Source organism: Phoca vitulina, unplaced genomic scaffold, assembly GCF_004348235.1.
Source record: "Phoca vitulina isolate PV1807 unplaced genomic scaffold, GSC_HSeal_1.0 scaffold59, whole genome shotgun sequence".
Classification (NCBI taxonomy): Eukaryota; Metazoa; Chordata; class Mammalia; order Carnivora; family Phocidae; genus Phoca; species Phoca vitulina.
The window spans coordinates 931,449-953,138 of record NW_022589762.1 but is presented as its reverse complement, the minus strand read 5'-3'; the positions used below and the strand labels follow the sequence as shown (position 1 = coordinate 953,138).

At 46.7% G+C, this 21,690-nt stretch overlaps 1 protein-coding gene across 2 annotated transcripts in view; it reads right to left on the bottom strand.

Moving 5' to 3' along the window:
* ADA2 (adenosine deaminase 2) overlaps positions 1-21,690 on the bottom strand; it is a 60,949-nt gene that overhangs the window by 17,564 nt on the left and 21,695 nt on the right. The window contains exons 2-5 of one of the 2 annotated variants that reach the window (XM_032391010.1): positions 9,709-9,893; positions 6,001-6,330; positions 3,694-3,919; positions 2,266-2,476 (exon numbers count right to left, since the gene is read on the bottom strand). In XM_032391010.1, the coding sequence (XP_032246901.1) occupies positions 2,266-2,476; positions 3,694-3,919; positions 6,001-6,322 (759 nt within the window). In that variant the 5' untranslated portion in view covers positions 6,323-6,330; positions 9,709-9,893. The remainder of the gene's footprint in view (positions 1-2,265; positions 2,477-3,693; positions 3,920-6,000; positions 6,331-9,708; positions 9,894-21,690) is intronic. The other variant, XM_032391009.1, reaches the window with a different exon arrangement.

Sequence of the window (21,690 nt, the reverse complement as noted above, 5' to 3'; positions counted from 1 at the left end):
GAATCTCTGTACACTGCGTTGTTTCATAAAATTTTTCATAGATACATATGGATACATGTGGAAACATTGTCTTCAGTAAAGGCAATTTATTGTAGCATTCCCCTCCCCCCACCCCCACCCCCCCGAGAAAGGGGATAATTTTCATCAGATTTTCCAAAGATTAAGTACACTGTTACGGACTCTCTTAAATTCTCAGAGCCCAGTGACAGGGCTTTTTAGGGCTCTGGCTCACCAACATCCTTCTGGCTATAACTTGGCTTCAGGAAAGGCTAAGATTTGCCTTCAAGGAGAGAGAACTTCCCGGTCAAGAAACGTAATAGTGTCTGGTCTAATAGTTTTCTCCAAAAACCAGCATTCTGACTTTCTTTTTTTTTTTTTTTTTAAGATTTTATTTATTTATTCATGAGAGAGAGAGAGAGGAGAGAGGCAGAGGGAGAAGCAGGCTCCCCGCCGAGCAGGGAGCCCGATGCGGGACTCGATCCCAGGACGCTGGGATCATGACCTGAGCCAAAGGGAGACACTCAACCATCTGAGCCACCCAGGCGCCCGCATTCTGACTTTCTTATTTATACTTCTATCTCTTATGAATTTGGTCAATATGTTTCGGTCTGGAGTTCTATCACTTCTGAGTGTACAAAGAATAACATTTCTGAGCCTATAAAGACCATGGAATATGGTAACAAAGCCAAAATGATGCCACGCTGTGGGCCTTGCCACAAACTTGAAGGTCACTCACCAAGGCATTGGTATGCTCAACAAATATTTCAATGAATAAGCAGACTAGTTAGGATACAATATAGGGGAGAGCTCTACACAAAGGTCATGTTCTCCAAGCCACTTAAAATCTTCAACCAGCTCAAACTCTTTGTGAGCCCACCAAATGGAACATTCAGAAATCCTGCCCACTCCCACAACACCCAAATCCCTCCCACAAAACTTCAGGGAAGTTCTGTCCAACAGACATCCCAAAGGAATGGTCCAGGAGTATCTGATCACCTGGGGCTCTCTCCTCAATAAGGCGTCCCCTAACGGGGAGACCATTCTCACTCTCTCCTTCTATAATGGCTCCTCCTCAGCCCATTTTGTGAATTTTCTATCCTATTTCTGTTTGCAGGGCCCCTTTCTTGGCCTGCTCCTCTTTCCAACTCACAGCTTCTGTGGGAACCTCATCCCTCTGACAGTTTTAAGGATTACCTTTCTGCAGACAGATGTCAAATATCTGTTTCCAGGCTAGAACTGTCCTCTGGGCTCCAAAGTCACATATTCAACCACTTCCTAGACATCTTCATAGGGCTGTCTCATAGACACCTCCAACTCTACAGGTTCAGAACAAAAATTTCTTGGGGCGCCTGGGTGGCTCAGTCGTTAAGTGTCTGCCTTCGGCTCAGGTCATGATCCCAGGGTCCCGGGATCGAGCCCCGCGTCGGGCTCCCTGCTCTGCGGGAGGCCTGCTTCTCCCTCTCTCTCCCCCTGCTTCTGTTCCCTCTCTCGCTGTGTCTCTCCCTGTCAAATAAATGAATAAAATTAAAAAAAAAAAAACAACCAAAATTTCTATTCTCCCTCCCCATCCTGCTCCTCCTCTTACTTCCTCATCTCCATCAATGTCACCACCAGTTAACTCAAGTCCAACGCCAGCCAGTCGCCATAGAGTCCTCACCCCCACGTGATCAGTCAGAAGGACCTCTAGAGTCCTCCTTCAGCACATTGCACATCTCTTCCCCCTCGTTGCTCCTGTCCCCCCTGGCCTTGTCATCTCACACCTGCTTTTCCCTGCTCTCCCAGCCTCCATCCCCACCTTGCTCAGTCTGGGCAACCCTCACACTGCAATCCGTTCTCCCCAGTGCTACCAGGGTGATCCATTCACCAGACCCATCAGCTGTCCCAAGACCAAGAGCATAGTCTTGAGAGACTCTGAGAAGCTAAATTTTGATATGAAAGGAGACAGGTCAAGAAAGGTCCAGGCATGAGGCACTGCTCAGAGTCCAAGGCCAGGAAACCCTGAGCATCCAGGAGGCACAGTATATCCAGGAGGTGAGAAGTGGGGGTCATGAGAGAAGGGGGTACAAGGTGGATGTTTAGTTTTGCGGGGACCAGCCAAGTACAGTGCAGGTTTCCTTGCTCATGGGGGCCCCTGGAAAGACACATGTCCCGTTTGGGATAAAACCAGCATCCAGTCCTATACCAGTACAAGGGTGGGGAGCCTGTGAAGACCTACAGGGTGAGATCTGAAAGTCAAGCCAGAGCAGAGGAAAGAGGTGGGCTCACCGGGAACAGCATGGCTCTGAGCTCTAGGTAGAGCACATTGTCCTGGTAGAACTCCTCCAGGGCCTGGAAGACATAGTCTCTGAACACTGGTGCATAGTGGACAAGGCCAGAGATTGTGAAGAAGATCGTTTGAAACTTGGACCAGACAATATTTTGGTTTGCATAATCCACGTCGGGGTTCTCAGTCATCAGAGTGAAATTCTTTAGCAGTCTGTTCAGGACACAAAGGGAGGTATGTTTCAAGCCATCACCTTCAGGCGCCTGCAGGATTCCTGCCCACCTTGCTTCTCCCGCCAGAAGCAAACCCAGATGCATCATAGTGAACAATGATGAGAAGCCAGGGGAAGCACACTGGGTTCTCTGGTGGAGGCCCCTCCATGAGACCCACTTTGTGCTCCTCAGGACCCAGCTCAGGCGGGATGTTCCCACCAACCAGGCTCTCCTACTCCCCTCCATATGCTTAGCCAGTCTGACCCCATTGTACTTACATCCCAGACCAAGCTCTCTTCGAGGGGCGTTATGCCCCAAACTGTATCTTGAATGTTGAAGTCCTCACTCTCAATATGACTATGTTTGGAGATAGGGCCTTTCCGGTGGTAATTAAGGTTAAATGAGGTCATAAGGGTGGGGCCGACATAGAATAGGACTGGTGTCGGGGACACCAGGAGTGCACACACACACAGAGGAAAGGCCATGTGAGGACACGCTGTCTGTAAGCCAAGGACAGAGGCCTCAGGAGAGACCAAACTTGCCAGGATCTTGATCTTGAACGTCTAGCTTCCAAACCAGTGAGAAAATAAATTTCTATTGTTTAAGCCACCTGGTCTGTAGTATTCTGTTATGGCAGCCCCAGCAAGCTAATACAGGAGGTATGATGGAAATACGGGGACTACATGACCCAGGCTTCGCCCCTGAGTAGCCACATACTAGCTGTGTGGCCTTGGGCAGCTTCCTTAACCGTGCTGAGCTTCACGTTTCTTATTCGTAAAGGGAAGTAAGCTCACAAAAGCACTCTATAGATGGTTCTATGATGAAAACAGTTATTACTTATAATATCACTTTACAAGTGTGTTAGGAAGTTGCTCCATCACGTTTTCAAGGTGTTTCACCCACAGATGCACTGTCATTATTCCATGAGCTGGGAGCTTTTCATCTTTCTGATATTAAGCATTCAGACAAATTTCATCTGATGCAACAACAGTGCTACTGTTAATACCTCTTACAGATCAAATTGGATTTTAACTGAACCAGGAACTTGCTATTTGAATGCTTTTGTGAAGCAAAGTATCTTGTAAAGTTAAAAGAAAAAGCCTCCTGAGTTTTTTTAAGGCCAGATTTGCACGTATGGGTTTGTACCAAGGAAGACACACCTGCACGCCACCCACTGCTTATAATGGACGAGACTCGTCCCTTCCCAGCCACACTCACCCGTTGTCAAACTCAGTGACGTTCTGCATCTCCTTTCGATGTTTCTCCAGCAAAACCCACTCTGAACACTCCGCTGGCATTGGGGTGGGGGGTGTTGGATAAGCAAATTTGAACTTCAGGGCCCCCTTCGGGGTGATACAGAAGTGGCAGTGGGGCCTATAGGTGACATTTTTCACCAGCCAGTTCATGCTCAGGATGCCGAAGTCATGGACATGTAAGGCAGCCCCTGGAAAGGGAAGAAGGATGGGGGTGAGAGTGAAGCAAAAGAGGTGAAGTCCACATTCCAGGGCACAGGGGCCGTGAGGACAGTGTAGCTGGACAAGAAGTGAGAAGCACAAGGATGTCTATCTGGCAGAGTTCCTTGGAAATGCCCACGATGCACCATCCCCACTCTGGCGCAAAGACCTTCCAGGCCTCTGTGTGCCTTTGTCTTCCTGGGCTGGCCACAGCCTTCCCTGCTCTGGTGTAGGAAGGGAGCTTCCCTCGCTAGTAAGAAGCATGGTGACCTCATTCAAGAGAGGCAGCCCGATGGGGCAGGGGAGCATCAGGCTTGGATTCAGAAGACTGGGGTTCAAGCTGGACTCCATCTCACCACCCAACACTGCGTGAAAGGTTGTAATAGGAAGGAGCCTCAGCCCCTGCCCCCACCTGGTCCTGATCCTCTCAGCCTGCTCCCCAACGCCCAACACACACTGCCTTTGCATTCCCTGCTTCCAGCCAGCATCTAGGCAGCTCCTGGCCCGCAGGTTTGCCTTCAATGCCCCATGCTTCTTTCAGAGCTGACACCAATTTCAACTACCGAGCTCCTCAAGGCACAGTATACACTGTCCCTCTGCTCTTCTTGCTCCATCTTAGCACCTGGCCTTGACACTGGCCGCTTAGGGGTCCCAGCTGTGTGAGCTTTGGCAGGTCACCCTGTCTAAACCTTATGTTCTCCATCAAGTGGAGAGGTTACTTTACCAACTTGACAGTTTTTTTTGTTTAGTCTCTTTATTTATAACATTAAAATAAAAGAGGTACAGAAAAGTCCTTGGGGTGCCTGGATAGCTCAGCTGGTTAAGCGTGCAACTCTTGGTTTCAGCTCAGGTCATGATCTCATGGGGCGGTGAGATGGAACCCCACATTGGGCTCTGTGCTCAGCAGGGAGTCTGCTTGCGATTCTCTCCCTCTGCCCCTCCCCACACTCATACACATGCGTGCGTGCTTTCTCTCTCAAATAAACAAATAAAGATTCATTTATTTATTTGAGGCAGAGAGAGAGAGCATGTGCACAAGTGAGCACGGGGGAGGGAGAGGGGCAGAGGGAGAGGGACAGGCAGACTCCCTGCTGAGCAGGAAGCCCAATGAGGCGATCAATCCCAGGACCCTGGGATCATGAACTGAGCTGAAGGCAGATGCTTAACAGACTGAGCCACCCAGGCACACCTAAACAAATCTTTAAAAAAAGAAAAGAAAAGCCCTTGTAAGCTGCAAATTGCTATTTGCATGTGCAGGATTGTAATTATTTTATTATTCATAGAAATATAAATATACTGGGGCGCCTGGGTGGCTCAGTTGATTAAGCATCTGCCTTCGGCTCAGGTCATGATCCCAGGGTCCTGGGATCGAGCCCCGCATCACGTTCCCTGCTTGATGGGCAGCCTGCTTCTTCCTCTCCACTGCTTGTGCTCTCTCACGCGCACAAATAAAATCTTATTTTTCTCAAATAAATAAAATCTTAAAAAAAAAAAAAGAAATGTAAATATACTATAGACATACCATACTAGAAATGCGTTTATACAAGATGCTCATTCATACCATACCCTGTTGGGTACCTTAGCCACTGAGAAAGGGCAGAAGAGGCAGATGCGAGAAAAGACGTGAAGGGAGCAGTAGGTCCTATTGGGCCCAGATTCTCCCTTGTGTGCGGATGCATCCACTTCCTCAGGGAAGACGGTAATGCCCAGCCCCCACTCCCTCCTGTCTCTCTGAGGCAGAGTCCCCTCCCAAGCAGGGTAAACCAGCAGCCACTTTGGACCACGCCCTTCCCAGTTTGCCAAGGAAGAACAAAGGTGCAGAGTGAGGTTCTTGCCGCTCCATTTATTTATTTTTATTTTATTTATCATTATTTTTTAAAGTAGGCTCCCCACCCAATGTGGGGCTTGAACTCACAACCCTGAGATCAAGAGTTGCACGCTCTACGGGCTGAGCCAGCCACGTGCTCCTCACAGCTCCCTTTAGAACACCAGCTCCAGTAACAATGCCAGCTCCAAGTTTCGTTCCCCCTACCTGCCCAGCACCCCCAAACCACCCTCTCCAAGCCTCTACCTTTTGGCATCTTCTTCAGGAGATTAAACACCTCACTTTTCTCGATGAGATCCTTGGCCTGGAAGAAGTGCATGCTGGGAGGGAAATTCTGGCTCTTCACGGCCTGTGCCACCTCAGCCTTTTTGAGGGCCATGAGCCTCCCATTGGCCAGCTCCTCCTGCTCGGTCAGCACCAGCTGCCCGCCCAGCTGCATCATCTTCTCTCTCATCAACAGCTGCGTCCGTGCTTCATCTATGGGTATGGCTGAGCAGGAAAAAGGCATCGCGGCCACCAAAAGCAGGGAGAGCAGGGCTGGCCGCCCTGGCGGGCCACCCACGGACATTGGGATGCCTGGAAGAGGAAATTGCTCAGATAGAAACCCAACAGGGCTAAAGAAGGGAGTAGGTCAGTGAAAATCTACAGATTTAAATGTCAAACTCTGATTTTCCTTCTCCCACTCTGTTCTCAGATTACCAGGAGGCAGCACACTGAAGGATTCTCCAAGCCCGCAGAGAAAAGACTTGCAGGTACAGACCGGAAGGGGTTTCCCAAATAATAAGTCACCATGAGCCGTCCTTGAAAAAAGTGGATCTTTTCAGTTAGCGAGCCCTGTTCACACATGGAGGAGGACACTGCAATCAGATTTTCAGTGTTTCACTTTTTAATATCATCAGAGAGCAACATATCACAAGGCATATAAAGAAAGCCTCCAACATGGTAAAGAAACTTAAGAAAAAAAACACAGAGAGAAGGAAACAAAGGGAAAGAGAGACAATGCAGGAAATAAAAGAAAAATTCAAAAGAGCCATACTTAATATCCTAAGAAGGATACAAAAAGATACTGTGTCCATAACACAACTACAGGGAATTATAAAAAATATATAATTTTTTATATTTGGGCCAGCTGGCTCAGTCTGTAGAGCATGCAACTCTTGGTCTCAGGGCTGAGTTCAAGCCCCACATTGGGTGTAGAGATGACCTAAAAATTAAAAAAAAAATAGGGGCACCTGAGTGGCTCAGTTGGTTAAGCGTCTGCCTTCAGCTCAGGTCATGAGCCCAGGGTCCTGGGATCCAGCCCCGAGTGCGGCTCCCTGCTCAGCGGGGAGGCTGCTTCTCCCTCTCCCTCTGCTGTTCCCCCTGCTTGTGCTCTCACTCTCTCTTTCTCTCTCTCTTTCAAAAAAAAAAAAAAATTAAAAAATAAACAGAATGAGAAAGAGCTTTTAGAAATTAAAAATACAAAAGCTGAGGGGCGCCTGGGTGGCACAGTTGGTTGAGTGTCCCACTCTTGGTTTTGGCTCAGTCGTGGTCTCAGTGTTGTGAGAATGAGCCCTACGTCAGGCTCCACACTCAGTAAGGAATCTGCTTAAGATTCTTTCTCCTGGGGCGCCTGGGTGGCTCAGTTGGTTGAGCGTCTGCCTTCAGCTCAGGTCATGATCCCAGGGTCTGGGACTGAGTCCCACATCGGGCTCCCTGCTCAGTGGGCAGCCTGCTTCTCCCTCTGCCTGTTGCTCCCCCCTGCTTGCGCTCTCTTGTGCTCTCTCTCCAACAAATAAATTTAAAAAATCATTTAAAAAAAAAAAGATACTCTAATCCTCGCCCTTTGCTCCCCCCCAACATTCTCTCTCTCTCAAATAAATAAATAAATCTTTTTAAAAATACAAAAGCTGAAATTTTAAAAATTTACTAGCAATATTACAAGATGGAATTTCTTTTAGAAATTAGGACAAAATAAGAGAGAAACAAATGAGAAGATTATTGGCTCAGGAAACCCAACCCCAAATAACAGACATATTAGAAGGAAAAAGAAAAAAGAAGAGAAAAAAAGTAAATAAATAATAGAAGAAATTGGGCCAAAAAAGAAGACCTGAATCCCTGGTTTAATGAGGCTTGTTGAGCTCCTAGCATAGCACAACAATTGCTCAATGGCCACACCAAGATATATCATCTTGATATTTCAGAACATTAGCACTATAAGATGCTAAAAGCTTCTAGAGGGCAGCTAGTCCAGGTTAGCACTGAGCAAGGATTTAAGGGCAGAAGGAAAGAAACTTGCCTTTATTGGGTCTCCTCATGCCAGGCACTATGTTAGGGCTTTGTTAGGTCATTTATTTGAATCACATTTAAGAATTATGGGGCGCCTGGCTGGGTCAGTCAGAGGAGCGTGTGACTCTTGATCTCAGGGTTGTGAGTTCGAGCCCCATGTTGAGTGTAGAGAGTATTTAAATATATATATATATATATATTTATATTTATATATATTAATATATGTATATTATATATTATATATTATATATATATTCATATATATATATATATATATATATATATATATATATATATATATAATCCTATATATATACATAAAGGAATTGTTTCTGCATCCTTGAAAGTATGATATGGTATCCTGGAAAGAATTAAGGCTATAAATTGGAAGACCTCAAGATCAGTCCCAAATTAGTATGTCTTTAACCGTGAGACCTTGGGCAAACTGCTTAATATTGATGGGTCTCAGTTTTCTCACCTGTGAAAAAGATGAATTACACTAGATCAGTGGCCCTCAAAGTGTGATACAGGTATCACCAGTGATACAAGATACCAATGTTTAGGTTGAATAAAAAAATTTAAAAATAAGTTAATTGAAAGAAAGATATTAAGTAGGGGTGCCTGGGTGTCTCAGTCAGTTAAGCATCTGCCTTCAGCTCAGGTCATGATCTCAGGGTCCTGGGGTGGAGCCCCATGTCAGCCTCCCTGCTCAGTGGGGAGCCTGCTTCTCCCTCTCCCTCTCCCCCTGCTTGTGCGCTCTCTCTCTCTCTCTCTCTCTCTGGCTCAATCCTTCTCTCAAATAAATAATTAAATCTTTTTTTTTTTTTTAAAGAAAGATATTAAGTAAATAGAGATGCAGGGATATGACAAAGGTGAAAAGCTTGCTAATCATTGGAACACAATATATCCCAGGTTCTTTCCAGGGCTAACATTCAATTATTCTAAGTTACATCAGCTACCAAGAGGGAATTTTCGGAAGGAACTGGATACTATTTACTCTAATACCACAGCTATGGTAGGGGCTGTACCTTCCTAATCAGAGAGTTGGACTTTTGAAAAACCCCTGCAACTTCATCAAGGCTTCGAATCTCTCTTCAGACTACAGTGTTTGCCAACAGCTGAAAGAGGAGAGTGACATTTATGTCACCTTCCCACCCATCCCATGCTGTATCCTCCAATCAACGGCCCCAGCCCCTTGTCCCTCTCTCCTTACTCACACATAGCAGAAGCCACTAAGTTCCACAGTCTCCACCCCTGTCCTCTCCGCAGACCCCAGAAGTAGTTGTGTGGCCCAGCATCTAGGGACTTTTCCTGGTCTGACAGACAAAAGTTTATCTAACACTGGTCCTGGCTGAGGCTGGCTGAGCATCAGGAAAAAACAATCCCTATAACACTTGTTGCTAAACTTACTTCATCTCTCTCCTCATGAAAAGTGTCTTTTACTTTTAAAAGAGGGTGCATGAAGACTCTCTAGTTTGGTCCCAGAGTAAGAACAAAGAAACAGACCATGTGCACCTGTGACTCTGAGCCAATGTCCTTGGGTCCACAACCACTTTCAAAAGCCTGCTGTGGAGCAAGGCTATGCTCTTCCTCCCCACTGGAAGGCACAAACCCGCTTCAGGTGGGGGGCAGGGAGGGCTGCCAGCAGGTAAACAGAGCCCAAGTGCCGGCGTCCCAGCTACCTACCATAACCTCACGAGCTAGACTCCCAGCCCAGGGGATCCCAGGTACCTCAGAGCAGCTCCAGAAACTGCAGACTGTTCGCCGAGTCCCCCGACAGCTGGGTCAGAAGCACCAGAAAAGCTCACCATCCTGTTTTCACTTCCTGTCAGGGCAGGTTTCACTTCCTCCCAGCCTCATGTTGCTCCGGCCTAAGGAGAGGCAAGGAAGACAGGGTCTGGCAGAGCCGAGGCAGCAAGTGGGCCTGAGAGTATGGGTTTACGTGTGTGTGTGCGTGTGTGCACGCTTATGTGCTCATGCGGCGATTTATGTGTGTGTTTGTATGTGGTCATGTGCATTTGGTGGGGGTTATGTACATCTTTACGTGCGTGTGCATGTGTGTGCATGTGGGGGTCATGTATGTGTTTGTGAGGCAGTTACATGCATGTTTGTGTGTGTCTACGTGTTTGTGTGAGTTTATGCGCATGTGTGGGCTTCTACATGTTTGGGGGGAGGGTATGTGTGTGTTTGTGTTTGAGGTGTCCTTGTAGGGTCCAGAGCATAGTTTTAGACAACAAGCACCACAAGGAGGCACTCCAAAATCTGCTCAGGAACTCTGGGAATTATAGCTCTCCTCCAAATGTGATTGTGAATTGTGGGGCAACCCTCTGAACAGAGGGTGAAAAGGTAGATATAAAAGAAGGTAAATGATTTATGGGGGAAATACACAGATCTGGGGGCAGGACAGTTGAGGAAGTAGGGAGGTGTGAGGCAAGAGCAAGGGGGTGGGGAGGACTGGCGAGAAGGCAAGAGGCAGAAGGCTGCGGAGGAAGAGCAGAGTGGGACCAGGCCCTGATACCCAGACGCTGGAGTCAGGCCTGCCTTTGCGCCCTGGCCTGGCCTTTTGCTGCTGCGTGGCCTTGGCTGTGTTATTTAAACTCTCTATACTTTGTTGTCCTCATCTGCAAATGGAAGTCATGAAAGCAATGACTACACGGGGTCCACTGTGAGAATGTATGCAAAGTGCCCGGTGCATAGTAAGTTCTCAAGAAATAGTAGCCATTACTACTATCAGAAATAACTATTGTGACATATGGTCCAAGTCATGTGAGACCGTACCAGTGACTTCTGCGATACACGCCTGCCTGCTCCACAGACTTGCCGAGTACAGCTCCTTCCCAGCCCCCTCTCAAGGCCTTCTGCCCCAAAGACACCCACAAACCCCCAGCACTTCCACTTCTGCTGTTCCTAAACGTCTGGAACCTTGGGGCTCCTTGTCATCATCTTCTCCAAAAAGTAAAAAGGTCACCCGTTTCATAAACAAGAAGAAATCCAAAAGTGAAAATACAGAGGAACTGGCAATTCCCTCATCACAAGTTCAAGATTAATTTTTTTACAAGTCCGTGCAATCAGAAGAAACAAACAAGCCGCAAAGACCGACCAAATTGACCTACAGAAGGGTAGGAAGGGAAAAATCACCAATTTTGAACATAAACCATTAGGAGATTTTTTAAGATACTAGAGCAGAGCTAAAGGTAAAGCTTTTCTTTCCAAAAGATTTGGTTAAAAGTAAGAGCTAATGTCCACATCGCAAAGGATTGGCTCTGGAGACTCCCGCTCACAACTTGGCAGGGAAGTGCAGAGGCAGGGGAGGGCTGTGGGTCTTGAGGCTGGAGTTATTGCCTCAGGCAGAAGCTACTTGGGCCAGGGGAGTGGAGGACCCAGATGTTGAGACAGAAGCAGAGGGGGAATGGCTGGGGGTGCACACCAGGATCAGAAACAATGAAGCGAAGCAGGGTCAGACCTAGGAGACTCAGCGGGACCTGCGAACGTTCTTGGCCTTCTGAGCCATCAGCCTCCTCGGGGGTGTGGCAGTAAGCACGTCTAGCAGAAGAGGTCTGCCATCTGACAACAGCAAACCACGGTGTAAAAGGGTGAGGCCGTTCTGGAAGGATATTCTGCCAAGTGCAGAGACCATAAAATATGGAACAGGGCTCTGCTTTTTATGCTTTTTGAAGACAACCATCAGAAGCAGAACTGGCCCTGTTTCAGAATCTAAAAAATCTACAGGGTAGAAAAAGGGAACCAATGTGTTTTTTAGTGATTTCAAAGCTTAAGCTAAATGGAATGAAGTCTGATAGGACAGGCGGGTTATGCCCCCAAAACTGGAGACAAGGAGACGTTTTCAGAATTAAAGATGGTGTATGGCTACAAAAATATTTGAGAGGTATTTTCATTAAAACACTGCTTTCTCCCATCAATATCATGAATTATATGACATTGCTATATGTAACCTACAGCAAACTATAGGAGAGTTACCTATGGTGGAAGGTTTGAAGTGCTGGAAATACCACTTCAATAGAAGATAAATAAGGTTCTCTGATCCCAAAGTTGAAAAAAATGAAGTAATAATAGCTAAAATTTATTGAGAATTATATATATATTTACTAATTTAATCCTTGCAGTGATCTTATAAGGTAGGGAATATTGCTAGCTGTCCTTGACCAGTAAATGCACTGAAGCACCTGGATGGAGGTTGGTGACTTGCCCAAGGTCACACAGCTGGACTTGCACTTTCCACCTACAGCCTTCCCTGGTAGCAAGGAAACAGAAGGTCTTCAAGGCAGTGGGGAGCCACTGGTGTGGGAGAGCACCCCTCAAGACAGAAGGGCAGATCCCTGGAGGAAAGCCCAATTCGCAAAGATGGGACACAGAAACGGATATTATCGGGCATAAGATGATTTTTCTAGATACCGGGAGTTTGTGCTTTTAATAGCCAAAGTTTTTCAGGAAGCAAAAAATTAGCTCTTTCAAGGAATTGCTGTGTGATTTTGAAAAAAAATTCTTAACATCTATGAGCTTAATGCCTTTATCTGAAACAAGGGAAGAATAACATGTACTTCCTACTAAGTTTTTTACCAAGTAAGTTTGTGTGTGTTAAATAATACACATGAAAATATTTCTTTCTCTCTCTCTCTCTTTTTTTTTTTTTTAGGGAGAGAGAGAGCACAAGAGGTGGAAGAGGAGGCAGAGGGAGAGAGAGAGAATCTTAAACAGGCTCCATGATCAGCATGGAGCCCCATGTGGGACTTGATCTCACGACCCTGAGATCATGACCTGAGCTGAAGTCAAGAGTCGGATGCTTAATCAACTGCACCACCCAGGTGCCCCTTAAGATTGTATTTTTTTAAGTAATCTCTACATCCAACATGGGGCTTGAACCCTCGATCCCTAGATCAAGACTCACATGTCCTACCAACTGAGCCAGTCAGGCGCTTCCAAACTAGACCATTTAAACAAAAAGACAAAACCCCTAGAGCTACAGACATTCTTTCCGAACTCTGTTTAGCAGAGCACTGCAGATTTCTTTGGGGGAAGAGAAACAGTTTCTAGCCTAGTTAAGGATGGCGTACCCTACTAAAAATGAAGATAATACTGAAATTTTGCACACTTAACAAGACTTTTTCCCTACTAGTCTCTCAGACGTCAGCAACCAGTTTCATACCCACAGTGAAGAAAAGGGAAAAGCCTCCCCTGGGGCTTTCACCAGCCACTGATAATAGCCCTAAAGATACTGACAGAGACTTACCAGATCACTTTATAGCACAAGGGATGGCCAACAACCACCCCTCCCCCACATACCCAGGGCTTATAGCATTCTTTTATTATCCCACTCCTTTTTTTTTAAGATTTTTTTTTAATTTAATTTTTTTTTTTAAAGATTTTATTTATTTATCTGAGAGAGAGAATGGGAGACAGAGAGCATGAGAGGGTTTTTTTTAAGATTTTATTTATTTATTTGACAGAGAGAGAGATAGCGAGAGCAGGAACACAAGCAGGGGGAGTGGGAGAGGGAGAAGCAGGCTCCCCGCCGCTCAGGGAGCCTGATGCGGGGCTCGATCCCAGGGGCTCGATGACCTGAGCCGAAGGCAGATGCTTAACGACTGAGCCACCCAGGTGCTCCTCTTTTTTTTTAATATTTTATTTACTCATTTGAGAGAGAAACAGACAGAGATAGCAACAGAGATCAGAGTGGGAGGAGAGGGAGAAGCAGGCTCCCTGCTCAGCAGGGATCCCAACCCTGAGATCATGATCTGAGTTGAAGGCAGAGGCTTAACCGACTGAGCCACCCAGGCGCCCCTACCCCGCTCTTAAATATAAGTAGACATCCAGGAGCCGCTACATTTGAGGTATGCTATTTTATGACAGAGCAAAAAGTATCTTGGAGGAAAGAGAATGGGAGAGAGAAGAAAACTCCATCTAATATATTAGTATCAGAGACGTAAGAGAAGATACCATACTCATGAAACAAGGACAGGATGTTATAAAGAAGGGATAGTCAAAGAGTGAAAACTAACTCGGCACAAGTGATGGATAGTAAAAATGAAAAACTACAGAGAAATTGAATGATGAAGTCAACATCTTCCAGAAGGTAGAACAAAAAGACAAAGAAAAGAAAAAGTGGAGGAAAAATATTTTTTAATTTTTTATTATTTTTTTAAATTTATTTATTTGAGAAAGTGAGAGCATGAGTGGAGGGGCAGAGGGAGAGGGAGAAGCAGGGAGCCTGACACAGGGCTCGATCCCAGGACCCTGGGATCATGACCTGAACTGAAGGCAGACGCTTAACGACTAAGCCACCCGGGTGCCCCAGGAAAAGATTTTTTTTTAAAGGATGAACAGCCAAAAAAAAAAAATCAAAGGTATAAAAACGTCATGTTCCAGAAAGAGAAAACAGAGTGGAGAAAAACCAAAGCAATAGCTCAAGAAAATATCTTAGAATGGAAAGACATGTGAGTCTAGACCGAAAGGGTCTTTAGGAGGCCCATCAGATGGCTGACAATGAACCACGGCCAGGCCATCGCGGTGAGAATGCAGAAGGCTGGGGACAAAGTAAAGAACTCTAAGTCATCTAAAACAAGAGGGTGAACCAGAAAAAGGGAATTCAGGGAATCCAGGAGACAGAAGACCCAACATAAGAAAGGGACAGAGGAAGTTTCCAGCTTCGTGAAGGAAGATCACGAGGCCGGATCGGTGCTGCACACCGAGGGCCAGCCAGTCCTGGAGCAGCTGGATCTGGTGAAAGAGCCTCTGGGACGGGGTGCCTGGGTGGCTCAGTCGTTAAGCGGCTGCCTTCGGCTCAGGTCATGATCCTGGGGTCCTGGGATCGAGCCCCGCGTCCGACTCCCTGCTCAGCGGAGAGCCTGCTTCTCCCTCTCCCTCTGCCTGCCACTCTGCCTACTTGTGCTCTCTTTCTCTCTGTCAAATAAATAAATAAAATCTTTAAAAAAAAAAAAAAAAGAGCCTCTGGGAAAGCATTTTGTCAAGATGAAATTAGTAGAATGCCTAATATGTTTGGTTGTATTAGGAGTTTCGGAGAAGAGAATCTGAGGATGAATAAGGGGAAAAGACAGAAAACTAAATAAAACAAATGAACAAAAAACAATGACTAATTCCACGAAATGCAAACTGTGGTGACAAGGGAAAGTTATCACAGCAGACTACATAGCTCAGCCGTGTCTACACAGGATCGTTTGGACAGCACCGAATATAGAGCTAACAAAATCATATAAATACATTGGGACAACGGAGGGATAGAAAAATGTGGGTGTGGTGGTAGAACTAGGGGGGAGTGCCGAGAGAGACCTAAATCTTCTATAGCAGGAAGCCTGCAGCTCACGCCTAAAACAGAATAAATCAAGAAGAGCAGTATAGAGAGCTATTAGGCATATGGAGGAAGATGCTAAAAGGCCTGAAGAGCACGGCCTCTGGAGAGCACAGAATGGTTGGTGTGGGGGCTGCTAGGGGTGAGCCCTGTAGCACATTCTGACTCCTGAACCAGGGGCAGGAAGCTAGCCCCAGTCAGACTGCCTTCTTCCTGTTCTTCCGGCTGCTGAGCCTGCCAGCCGAGGGAACCGGTGGTGTGGAGAAATGAGTGGGGTCACACACAAACCACAGACGTTACACCCCAGCAGAGCTCAACAGATTGTCACTCACCAAGGACTGGAGAATTCCTGGGGAGGAGCCATGTCACGATTCTAAGAGGCAAACTCTGAAAAGTAAGACGGAGGGATCCAACAATTCATCACTCTTGAAATCATTTGCTCAGTGTCTAGCTTCTCCATTCATTAGATTGCAACACTTAGTAAATATATGTTCAAAAATCGTTAACATTTCTTTAGCACTTACTGTGTGCCAGACACTATGCTCAAATGCATTAGCAGCATTGTCTGGTGTGGTCCTCAGGACAACTCTGTGAGGTGAGTAATCTGCCCATTTACAGATTCAGAAGCACAGCCCACACTCAGTGAAATATTTGATGCCAGGCAGACAAACTCCAAGGACCATGCTCTCCACCACTCTGTTCTACTGCTTTCCATGTTAGCTTTTTCTAAATGTACTTACTTTTTCCAGCTTTACTAACATATAACTGACAAATAACATTTGTAAGTTTAATTTGTACATGATGACTTGATATATGTACATATTGTGAAATAATTGCTATAATAAGGTTAGTTAACACATTCATCATCTCACATAGTTACCATTGTGTGTGTGTGTGTGTGTGTGTGTGTGTGGTGAGAACACCTGAGATTTACCTCTGAACAACTTTAATGAGAAGTGTTGTTAACTATAGTCACCATGCTGTACGTCACATCCCCAGAACTTATTCCTCTTCCTTCCATGTTACCTTGTTCCTTGCTGACTTTGCAGTACTTTACAGAATGTTGGCACACAGTAGATGCTCAATAAATATTTGTTTTTACCGTCCTTCTTGTTGGGATGCAAACACTGAAACGGATACCCTGGAGAGAAGCCCTTAAGCTCATGTCTCTCTTGATGTTGTGAAGAGTAACTGAGCAAACTCTGATCTCTCAAACCCAACTTCACTCATTCTGACTTTTTTACCTCCTCTCCCCAAAACCTGATCCTCTTCCAGTTTTCTCCTCCTCATTACATGGCACCTCCATCCACTTAGTTGCTTCTTTCAGAAACCCGATTCCCCCTGTAGATGAGGAGCTGACCAACGCCGTCCACGTGTCCCCCACCAGCCCCTGCCTGGTCCCCCGTCACCCACGTCTTCTGGCTCCACCATCGCAACACGAGGCTCCAGCATCTCTCATCTGCTCTACTTCCAGAGCTTTCACTTTTGTCCCCTTTCTATTTATTTTCCAGATCTAAAAGCACAAAATCTCAGCATGGCCCTCATGTCCCTTCTTGCTGAAAACCTGTCAAAATCTACCCAAGTCCTTTTCTTGACCTACTAGGGCCATGTTCTATCTGGTCCTGGGACTATCTCTCCACCCTCTCCCCACCTGCTCCCTTTTGCCCACTGACCAACCTTCTTGTAGCATTTCACATGTGGCAAACCCTTGCTCTTCAAAGAGTTTTCAATGTGATGCCCTTTGCCTGGAATGGCCTCTCCCCTCCTCTACCAGGCCAACACCTGTTCATCCTTCAGACCCCAGTGTAAATGCTTCTGCTCAGGGAAGCTTTCAGTGAACACTCTGCCATCTAAATAGAGTTCCTCTGGTACACTCTTCATAATATCCTTTTCTTTTCCTTTGCAGTATGTACCTCAATTTATAATTTTGTATCTATATATTTCCATGATTGTTTAATTTACATCTTCATATTAGATTGAAAGCTGCTTGAGGGCTTTCTGAAGGGTTGTTACTGCTGTGTCCTTTAGGTATATCGCTGCCCAGCTCAGAGTAGATGCCCCAAAAACATTTGCTGCTGGCAAGCAAGTGGGCAGGCAGGAATGAACACATGAATGATTGAATGAATGATTGAAAAAGTAGATAGGAAAAGAAAATTCTGAGTGTTTGTCGCAGGTAGTAGGCACTTGGGTCTTCTCAACCTGGTATAATGGAGAACAGGTAAATGAAATTAGAGTGTCTAGTAAAGGATGGCCTGTCAGCACAGCCGTTCACCGGCACGGCCTATTTCTATGCCATCTGCGGAACAATTGTTGTAATAAATAGGTAAGTCTATGTCAGCGATGTAAATGGTGCCCCCTAGAATTGTGCAGTGCTCATCCTGCACAATCGCACATGGTAGCCTAGGATAAGCCTGGGCTGGCTGTTCTTGTTTGTTTGTATTTCATTTTATCCATCCTCGGTGAAACACTGAAGTATCTCTAGGAACCAAGCCTTGTCTTGGAGTCACCTATTTTTCCATTGTTTTGTTTTTAGTCTCCAACACACTCTTTGCACGCACCAACATTTACCTTTGCCCTCTCTACAGTTTTCTTTGTTTCATTCTTATTTTTCTTTTTCCTACTTTTTGGGGGGGTGGAGTGGTGGTTCTTTCTTTACTACACCTGTCATATCTGGTGAGCCTGTACTCTGGTCCTTTGCTCTGAATAGTTCAGAGATTCAGTCATGCCAATACCCGTGTCTTGCTACCTTCAAAGTGGGTTCTGAGTCCAAAGACAAGAAAGTCCTCTAGTGTGACTGTGTGATTTGAGCCAGCATTTTCTCTACTATAGACATGAGGACCTTAGCCTTCTTGGGGTGAAGGACTTTTATTACCATGTGTTGACCGGGCAACAGTAGGACTTCCTGTACTTCCTGGGCTGACGGTGGCTGTGTTATTCTTGAACACAGAAGGGAAAGAGCCAACTGCCTTGGAAACCAGACATCCACCTGACTATTTTTTTTTAAGTAAGCTCTAGGCCCAACGTGGGGCTCGAACTTACAAACTGAGATCAAGAGTTGCACGCTCCACTGACTGAGCCAGCCAGGCATCCTCACCTGTCTGAATATTGCCTCCTCCAAGGATTCCATTCTGTTCGTCTACCTGTAAAGCACAAGCTCTTCCACGATTTTCTCCTCTCAGAAGGAGAGATGTCAGTAAAGCAAATCAGATCATTTCACTCTTCTAAAAACCCTCCGAAAGTTTCCCAGAACACCTCGCTAGTTTTATTGCTCACCCCCACAATCTCCTGCTAGTCACACCGAATTCTTTGCCACTCCCGGAACAAGCCAGGTTCCTGTTGCCTCCAGGCCTTGGCACATGTTCACGTGGAAAGGTTTTCCTTCCCCTTTGCCTGGCCAATTCCTACTTTCCAATCTCAGCTTGCACTGCCTTTACTCTCAGAAGTCTTGGTCCCCTCCCCAAGGACAAAAACCAAGTCAGGGGCTGGTCAGGTGCCCCTCCCATGCTCAGCCCCCTATCCTAGCACTCACACCACATCGAAATCTTCCAGGTACCTGTGTGTTTCTACCACGAGGATGCACCTTCTTTGATGGCAGGGGCTCTTGCTCACCAAGCACTGTGCTTGGCACATTACAACGACGCCATCAGTGTTTGCTCGGTGGATGAGTAAGTGGATGAAAGAAGCCACACAGTTTCCCTTACCTCTTTCAGGCTTCAGTTCTTGTCACTTAGGGAGCATCAGTAACAGAGGCTCAGAGCTGTTCCTTGACGGTCTCTGTTACTCTGATTTAAGCAGGTCTTTTATCCTCAAAGTGCACTTCCTTATCCCTGTTCTATATCTCTCCACCTCCTCTTTAGCCCTAAAGCTCCATCCAGAGCCTCCCAATCTATGACTATTTAGGGGAATCACGGGAGGCACCTGCACAAGGAGACACAGAGGGACAGAGGCACGGGGAGAAGGGCAACAATCCGTGCTTCCTGACCGCTCTTTTGTGCTCTGCCCTTTACCTCCTGACGCCTTCCGAATCTGTGAAGGACCTATTATTGTCCCTACTGTAGAGGGTGTGGACACTGAGGCCCCGAGGCTTCCATAGCCAATCCATCTAGTCAGTTCTGTAGCCACCAAGAGGTGGGACCAGGTAAAACAGTGATAGCACTATCCCCTGAGCCTGTAGTGTGGGCTCAACCCAGGACAGGGATGGCTTCTTGTGATGCTCATGGTAGCCTCGGGAGGTGGGCAAGCCGTTCATCACCGTTTGGCAGGTGAGGAACCTGAAGTCCGGGGAAGTGAATAAACTCCATCCAGGTCACATAGTCAGTGGCTGAGGTAGGACCACTATAGTACACCTGCCCTTTATTTAAAGCCCTCCAGGGGAAGAAAACAGAAAGTGTGAAAAATAAATAAGGCGCACAAAGGATCGTTAGGAAGGCAGAGGGGTTCTGGAACAAGGACTACACATGGACCTCAGTCTCCTTGACCAAGATGTATACATCACACATTGGGAGAATGAGCTGACGACGTCCACCACACGTGCCTTCACCACCTTCCTACTGGACACTTCTATTTGCCCTTCCCCCCATGACTACCCAGGGGCCAGTATTGGCTCTCTGGCCACTTGCTTTCCAAAGTCCTTTTTAAGTCAATGTTTCCATATTCATGCAGACATAAGAAAGCCCTACAGAAGGCTGGGTCCAGCTCTCCAATTCTCAACCTTGACTGCACATTAGCATTACCTGGAAAACTTTTACAGGCCTCATACATCTAAGCCCCGCCCCAGACCAGTTAAATTGTAATCCCTGGGCTGGGGACTTGGGTACTGGTATTTTTTTTAAAAGCTTCCCTAGTGAGTCTCCTGTGCAGCCAGAGCTAAAAACCACTGCATTTCAGGTGACAGGTCCACACGGAAAAGTTAAATTGCAATCTATGGCACTGTCTACACACATAAAAGACCCACATTCTTTGGGAGTCAGGAGGGGAGCTGGTGACAGCTTCAAAACGGAGGTGAGCTTTGAGCAACATCCAGAGGAAGGAGGAGGGAGACATCAGAGGACGAAATGACATGAATTTTTCCTTTCCTCATCCCACACGGGGCCCATCCAGACTCTTCTGCTCCCCAGTGCTGGTTTACCAGGGACGGAAGTCAACAAAGGCAAACGGAGCAGAGTTCCAAATATAAAGGTTTATTTCAAGGCATTTTAAATGGTGCCTGATGGTTGTTGAACTGAAGAGAAGAGAAAGGGAAAGTAGAGAGAACAGGAGAAAAGCACTCCCTCTCCTCTGCCCCCATCACTCTATCCTCCTCCCTCAAACAGAAAAGCACTCCCTCTCCTCTGCCCCCATCACTCTATCCTCCTCCCTCAAACAGAAAAGCACTCCCTCGCCTCTGCCCCCATCACTCTATCCTCCTACCTCAAACATAATCACGTTTCCTCCACCCATCTCCAAGAGCCCTTGTGCTTACCACCGACCTCGGGGACTCTCTGGGGACTACGCTTCCAACGTGGCACTGCAGTTCAGAGGACAATGCTGGGTTCCTCTGCTCCCAGAGCATGGAGTGAAAGGAACGCCTCCACGCATGCAGCTTCCCCTAAGGAGAGACACTGCAGGCACAGGCTGAGCCCAGGGAACCAGCTGAGGTGTGGGCATCTGGCCTCTGAGGCCCACACCCTCTCTTTCCTGTCCTCTCCAGATGCAGGTGAAAAGGTGCTTGCAGCTCTGATTTATGGAGAGAAACTGAAGTCCCCTGGAGGAAAACAATCTGGGGACGGTGATACACCAGAAGTTCCAAGCTGAGGGTATATTACGCCAGAGACCATTTCAAATGGAGGAGGTGGGTCAAGGTGGAGAAAAGGGCCATGTCTGTCCTCAAAACATTCCTGAAATAGAGCTTACAATACCTCCACAGGGGCACCTGGGTGGCTCAGTCGGTTAAGTGTCTGCCTTCGTCTTGGGTCATGATCCTGGAGTCCTAGGGTGGAGCCCCGAGGCGGGCTCCTTACTCAGTGGGGAGCCTGCTCCTCCCTCTCCTCTGCTGCTCCCCCTGTTTGAGCTTTCTCGCATGTTCTCTCTCTCAAATAAATAAAATCTTAAAAAGAAAAAGAAAGAATACCTCCACAATTAGGACTTACTTTTCAAGACTGACCAAAGACCCCCTAATACTTCCCCACAGACTCTCAGTCATGCTGGTGATTAGGGAAGGGTCAGTCCCTCTGGGCTTAAGATCCAGGCTTGGGGGTTGTGTGTGCCAACCCCTCACCACCCCCAACTAACCAAGAACATCAATTTGCATCTGGAATTGTTCTATGTCAGAGCAACCTCCTAGGCAACATTTCCTTACCTCCAAA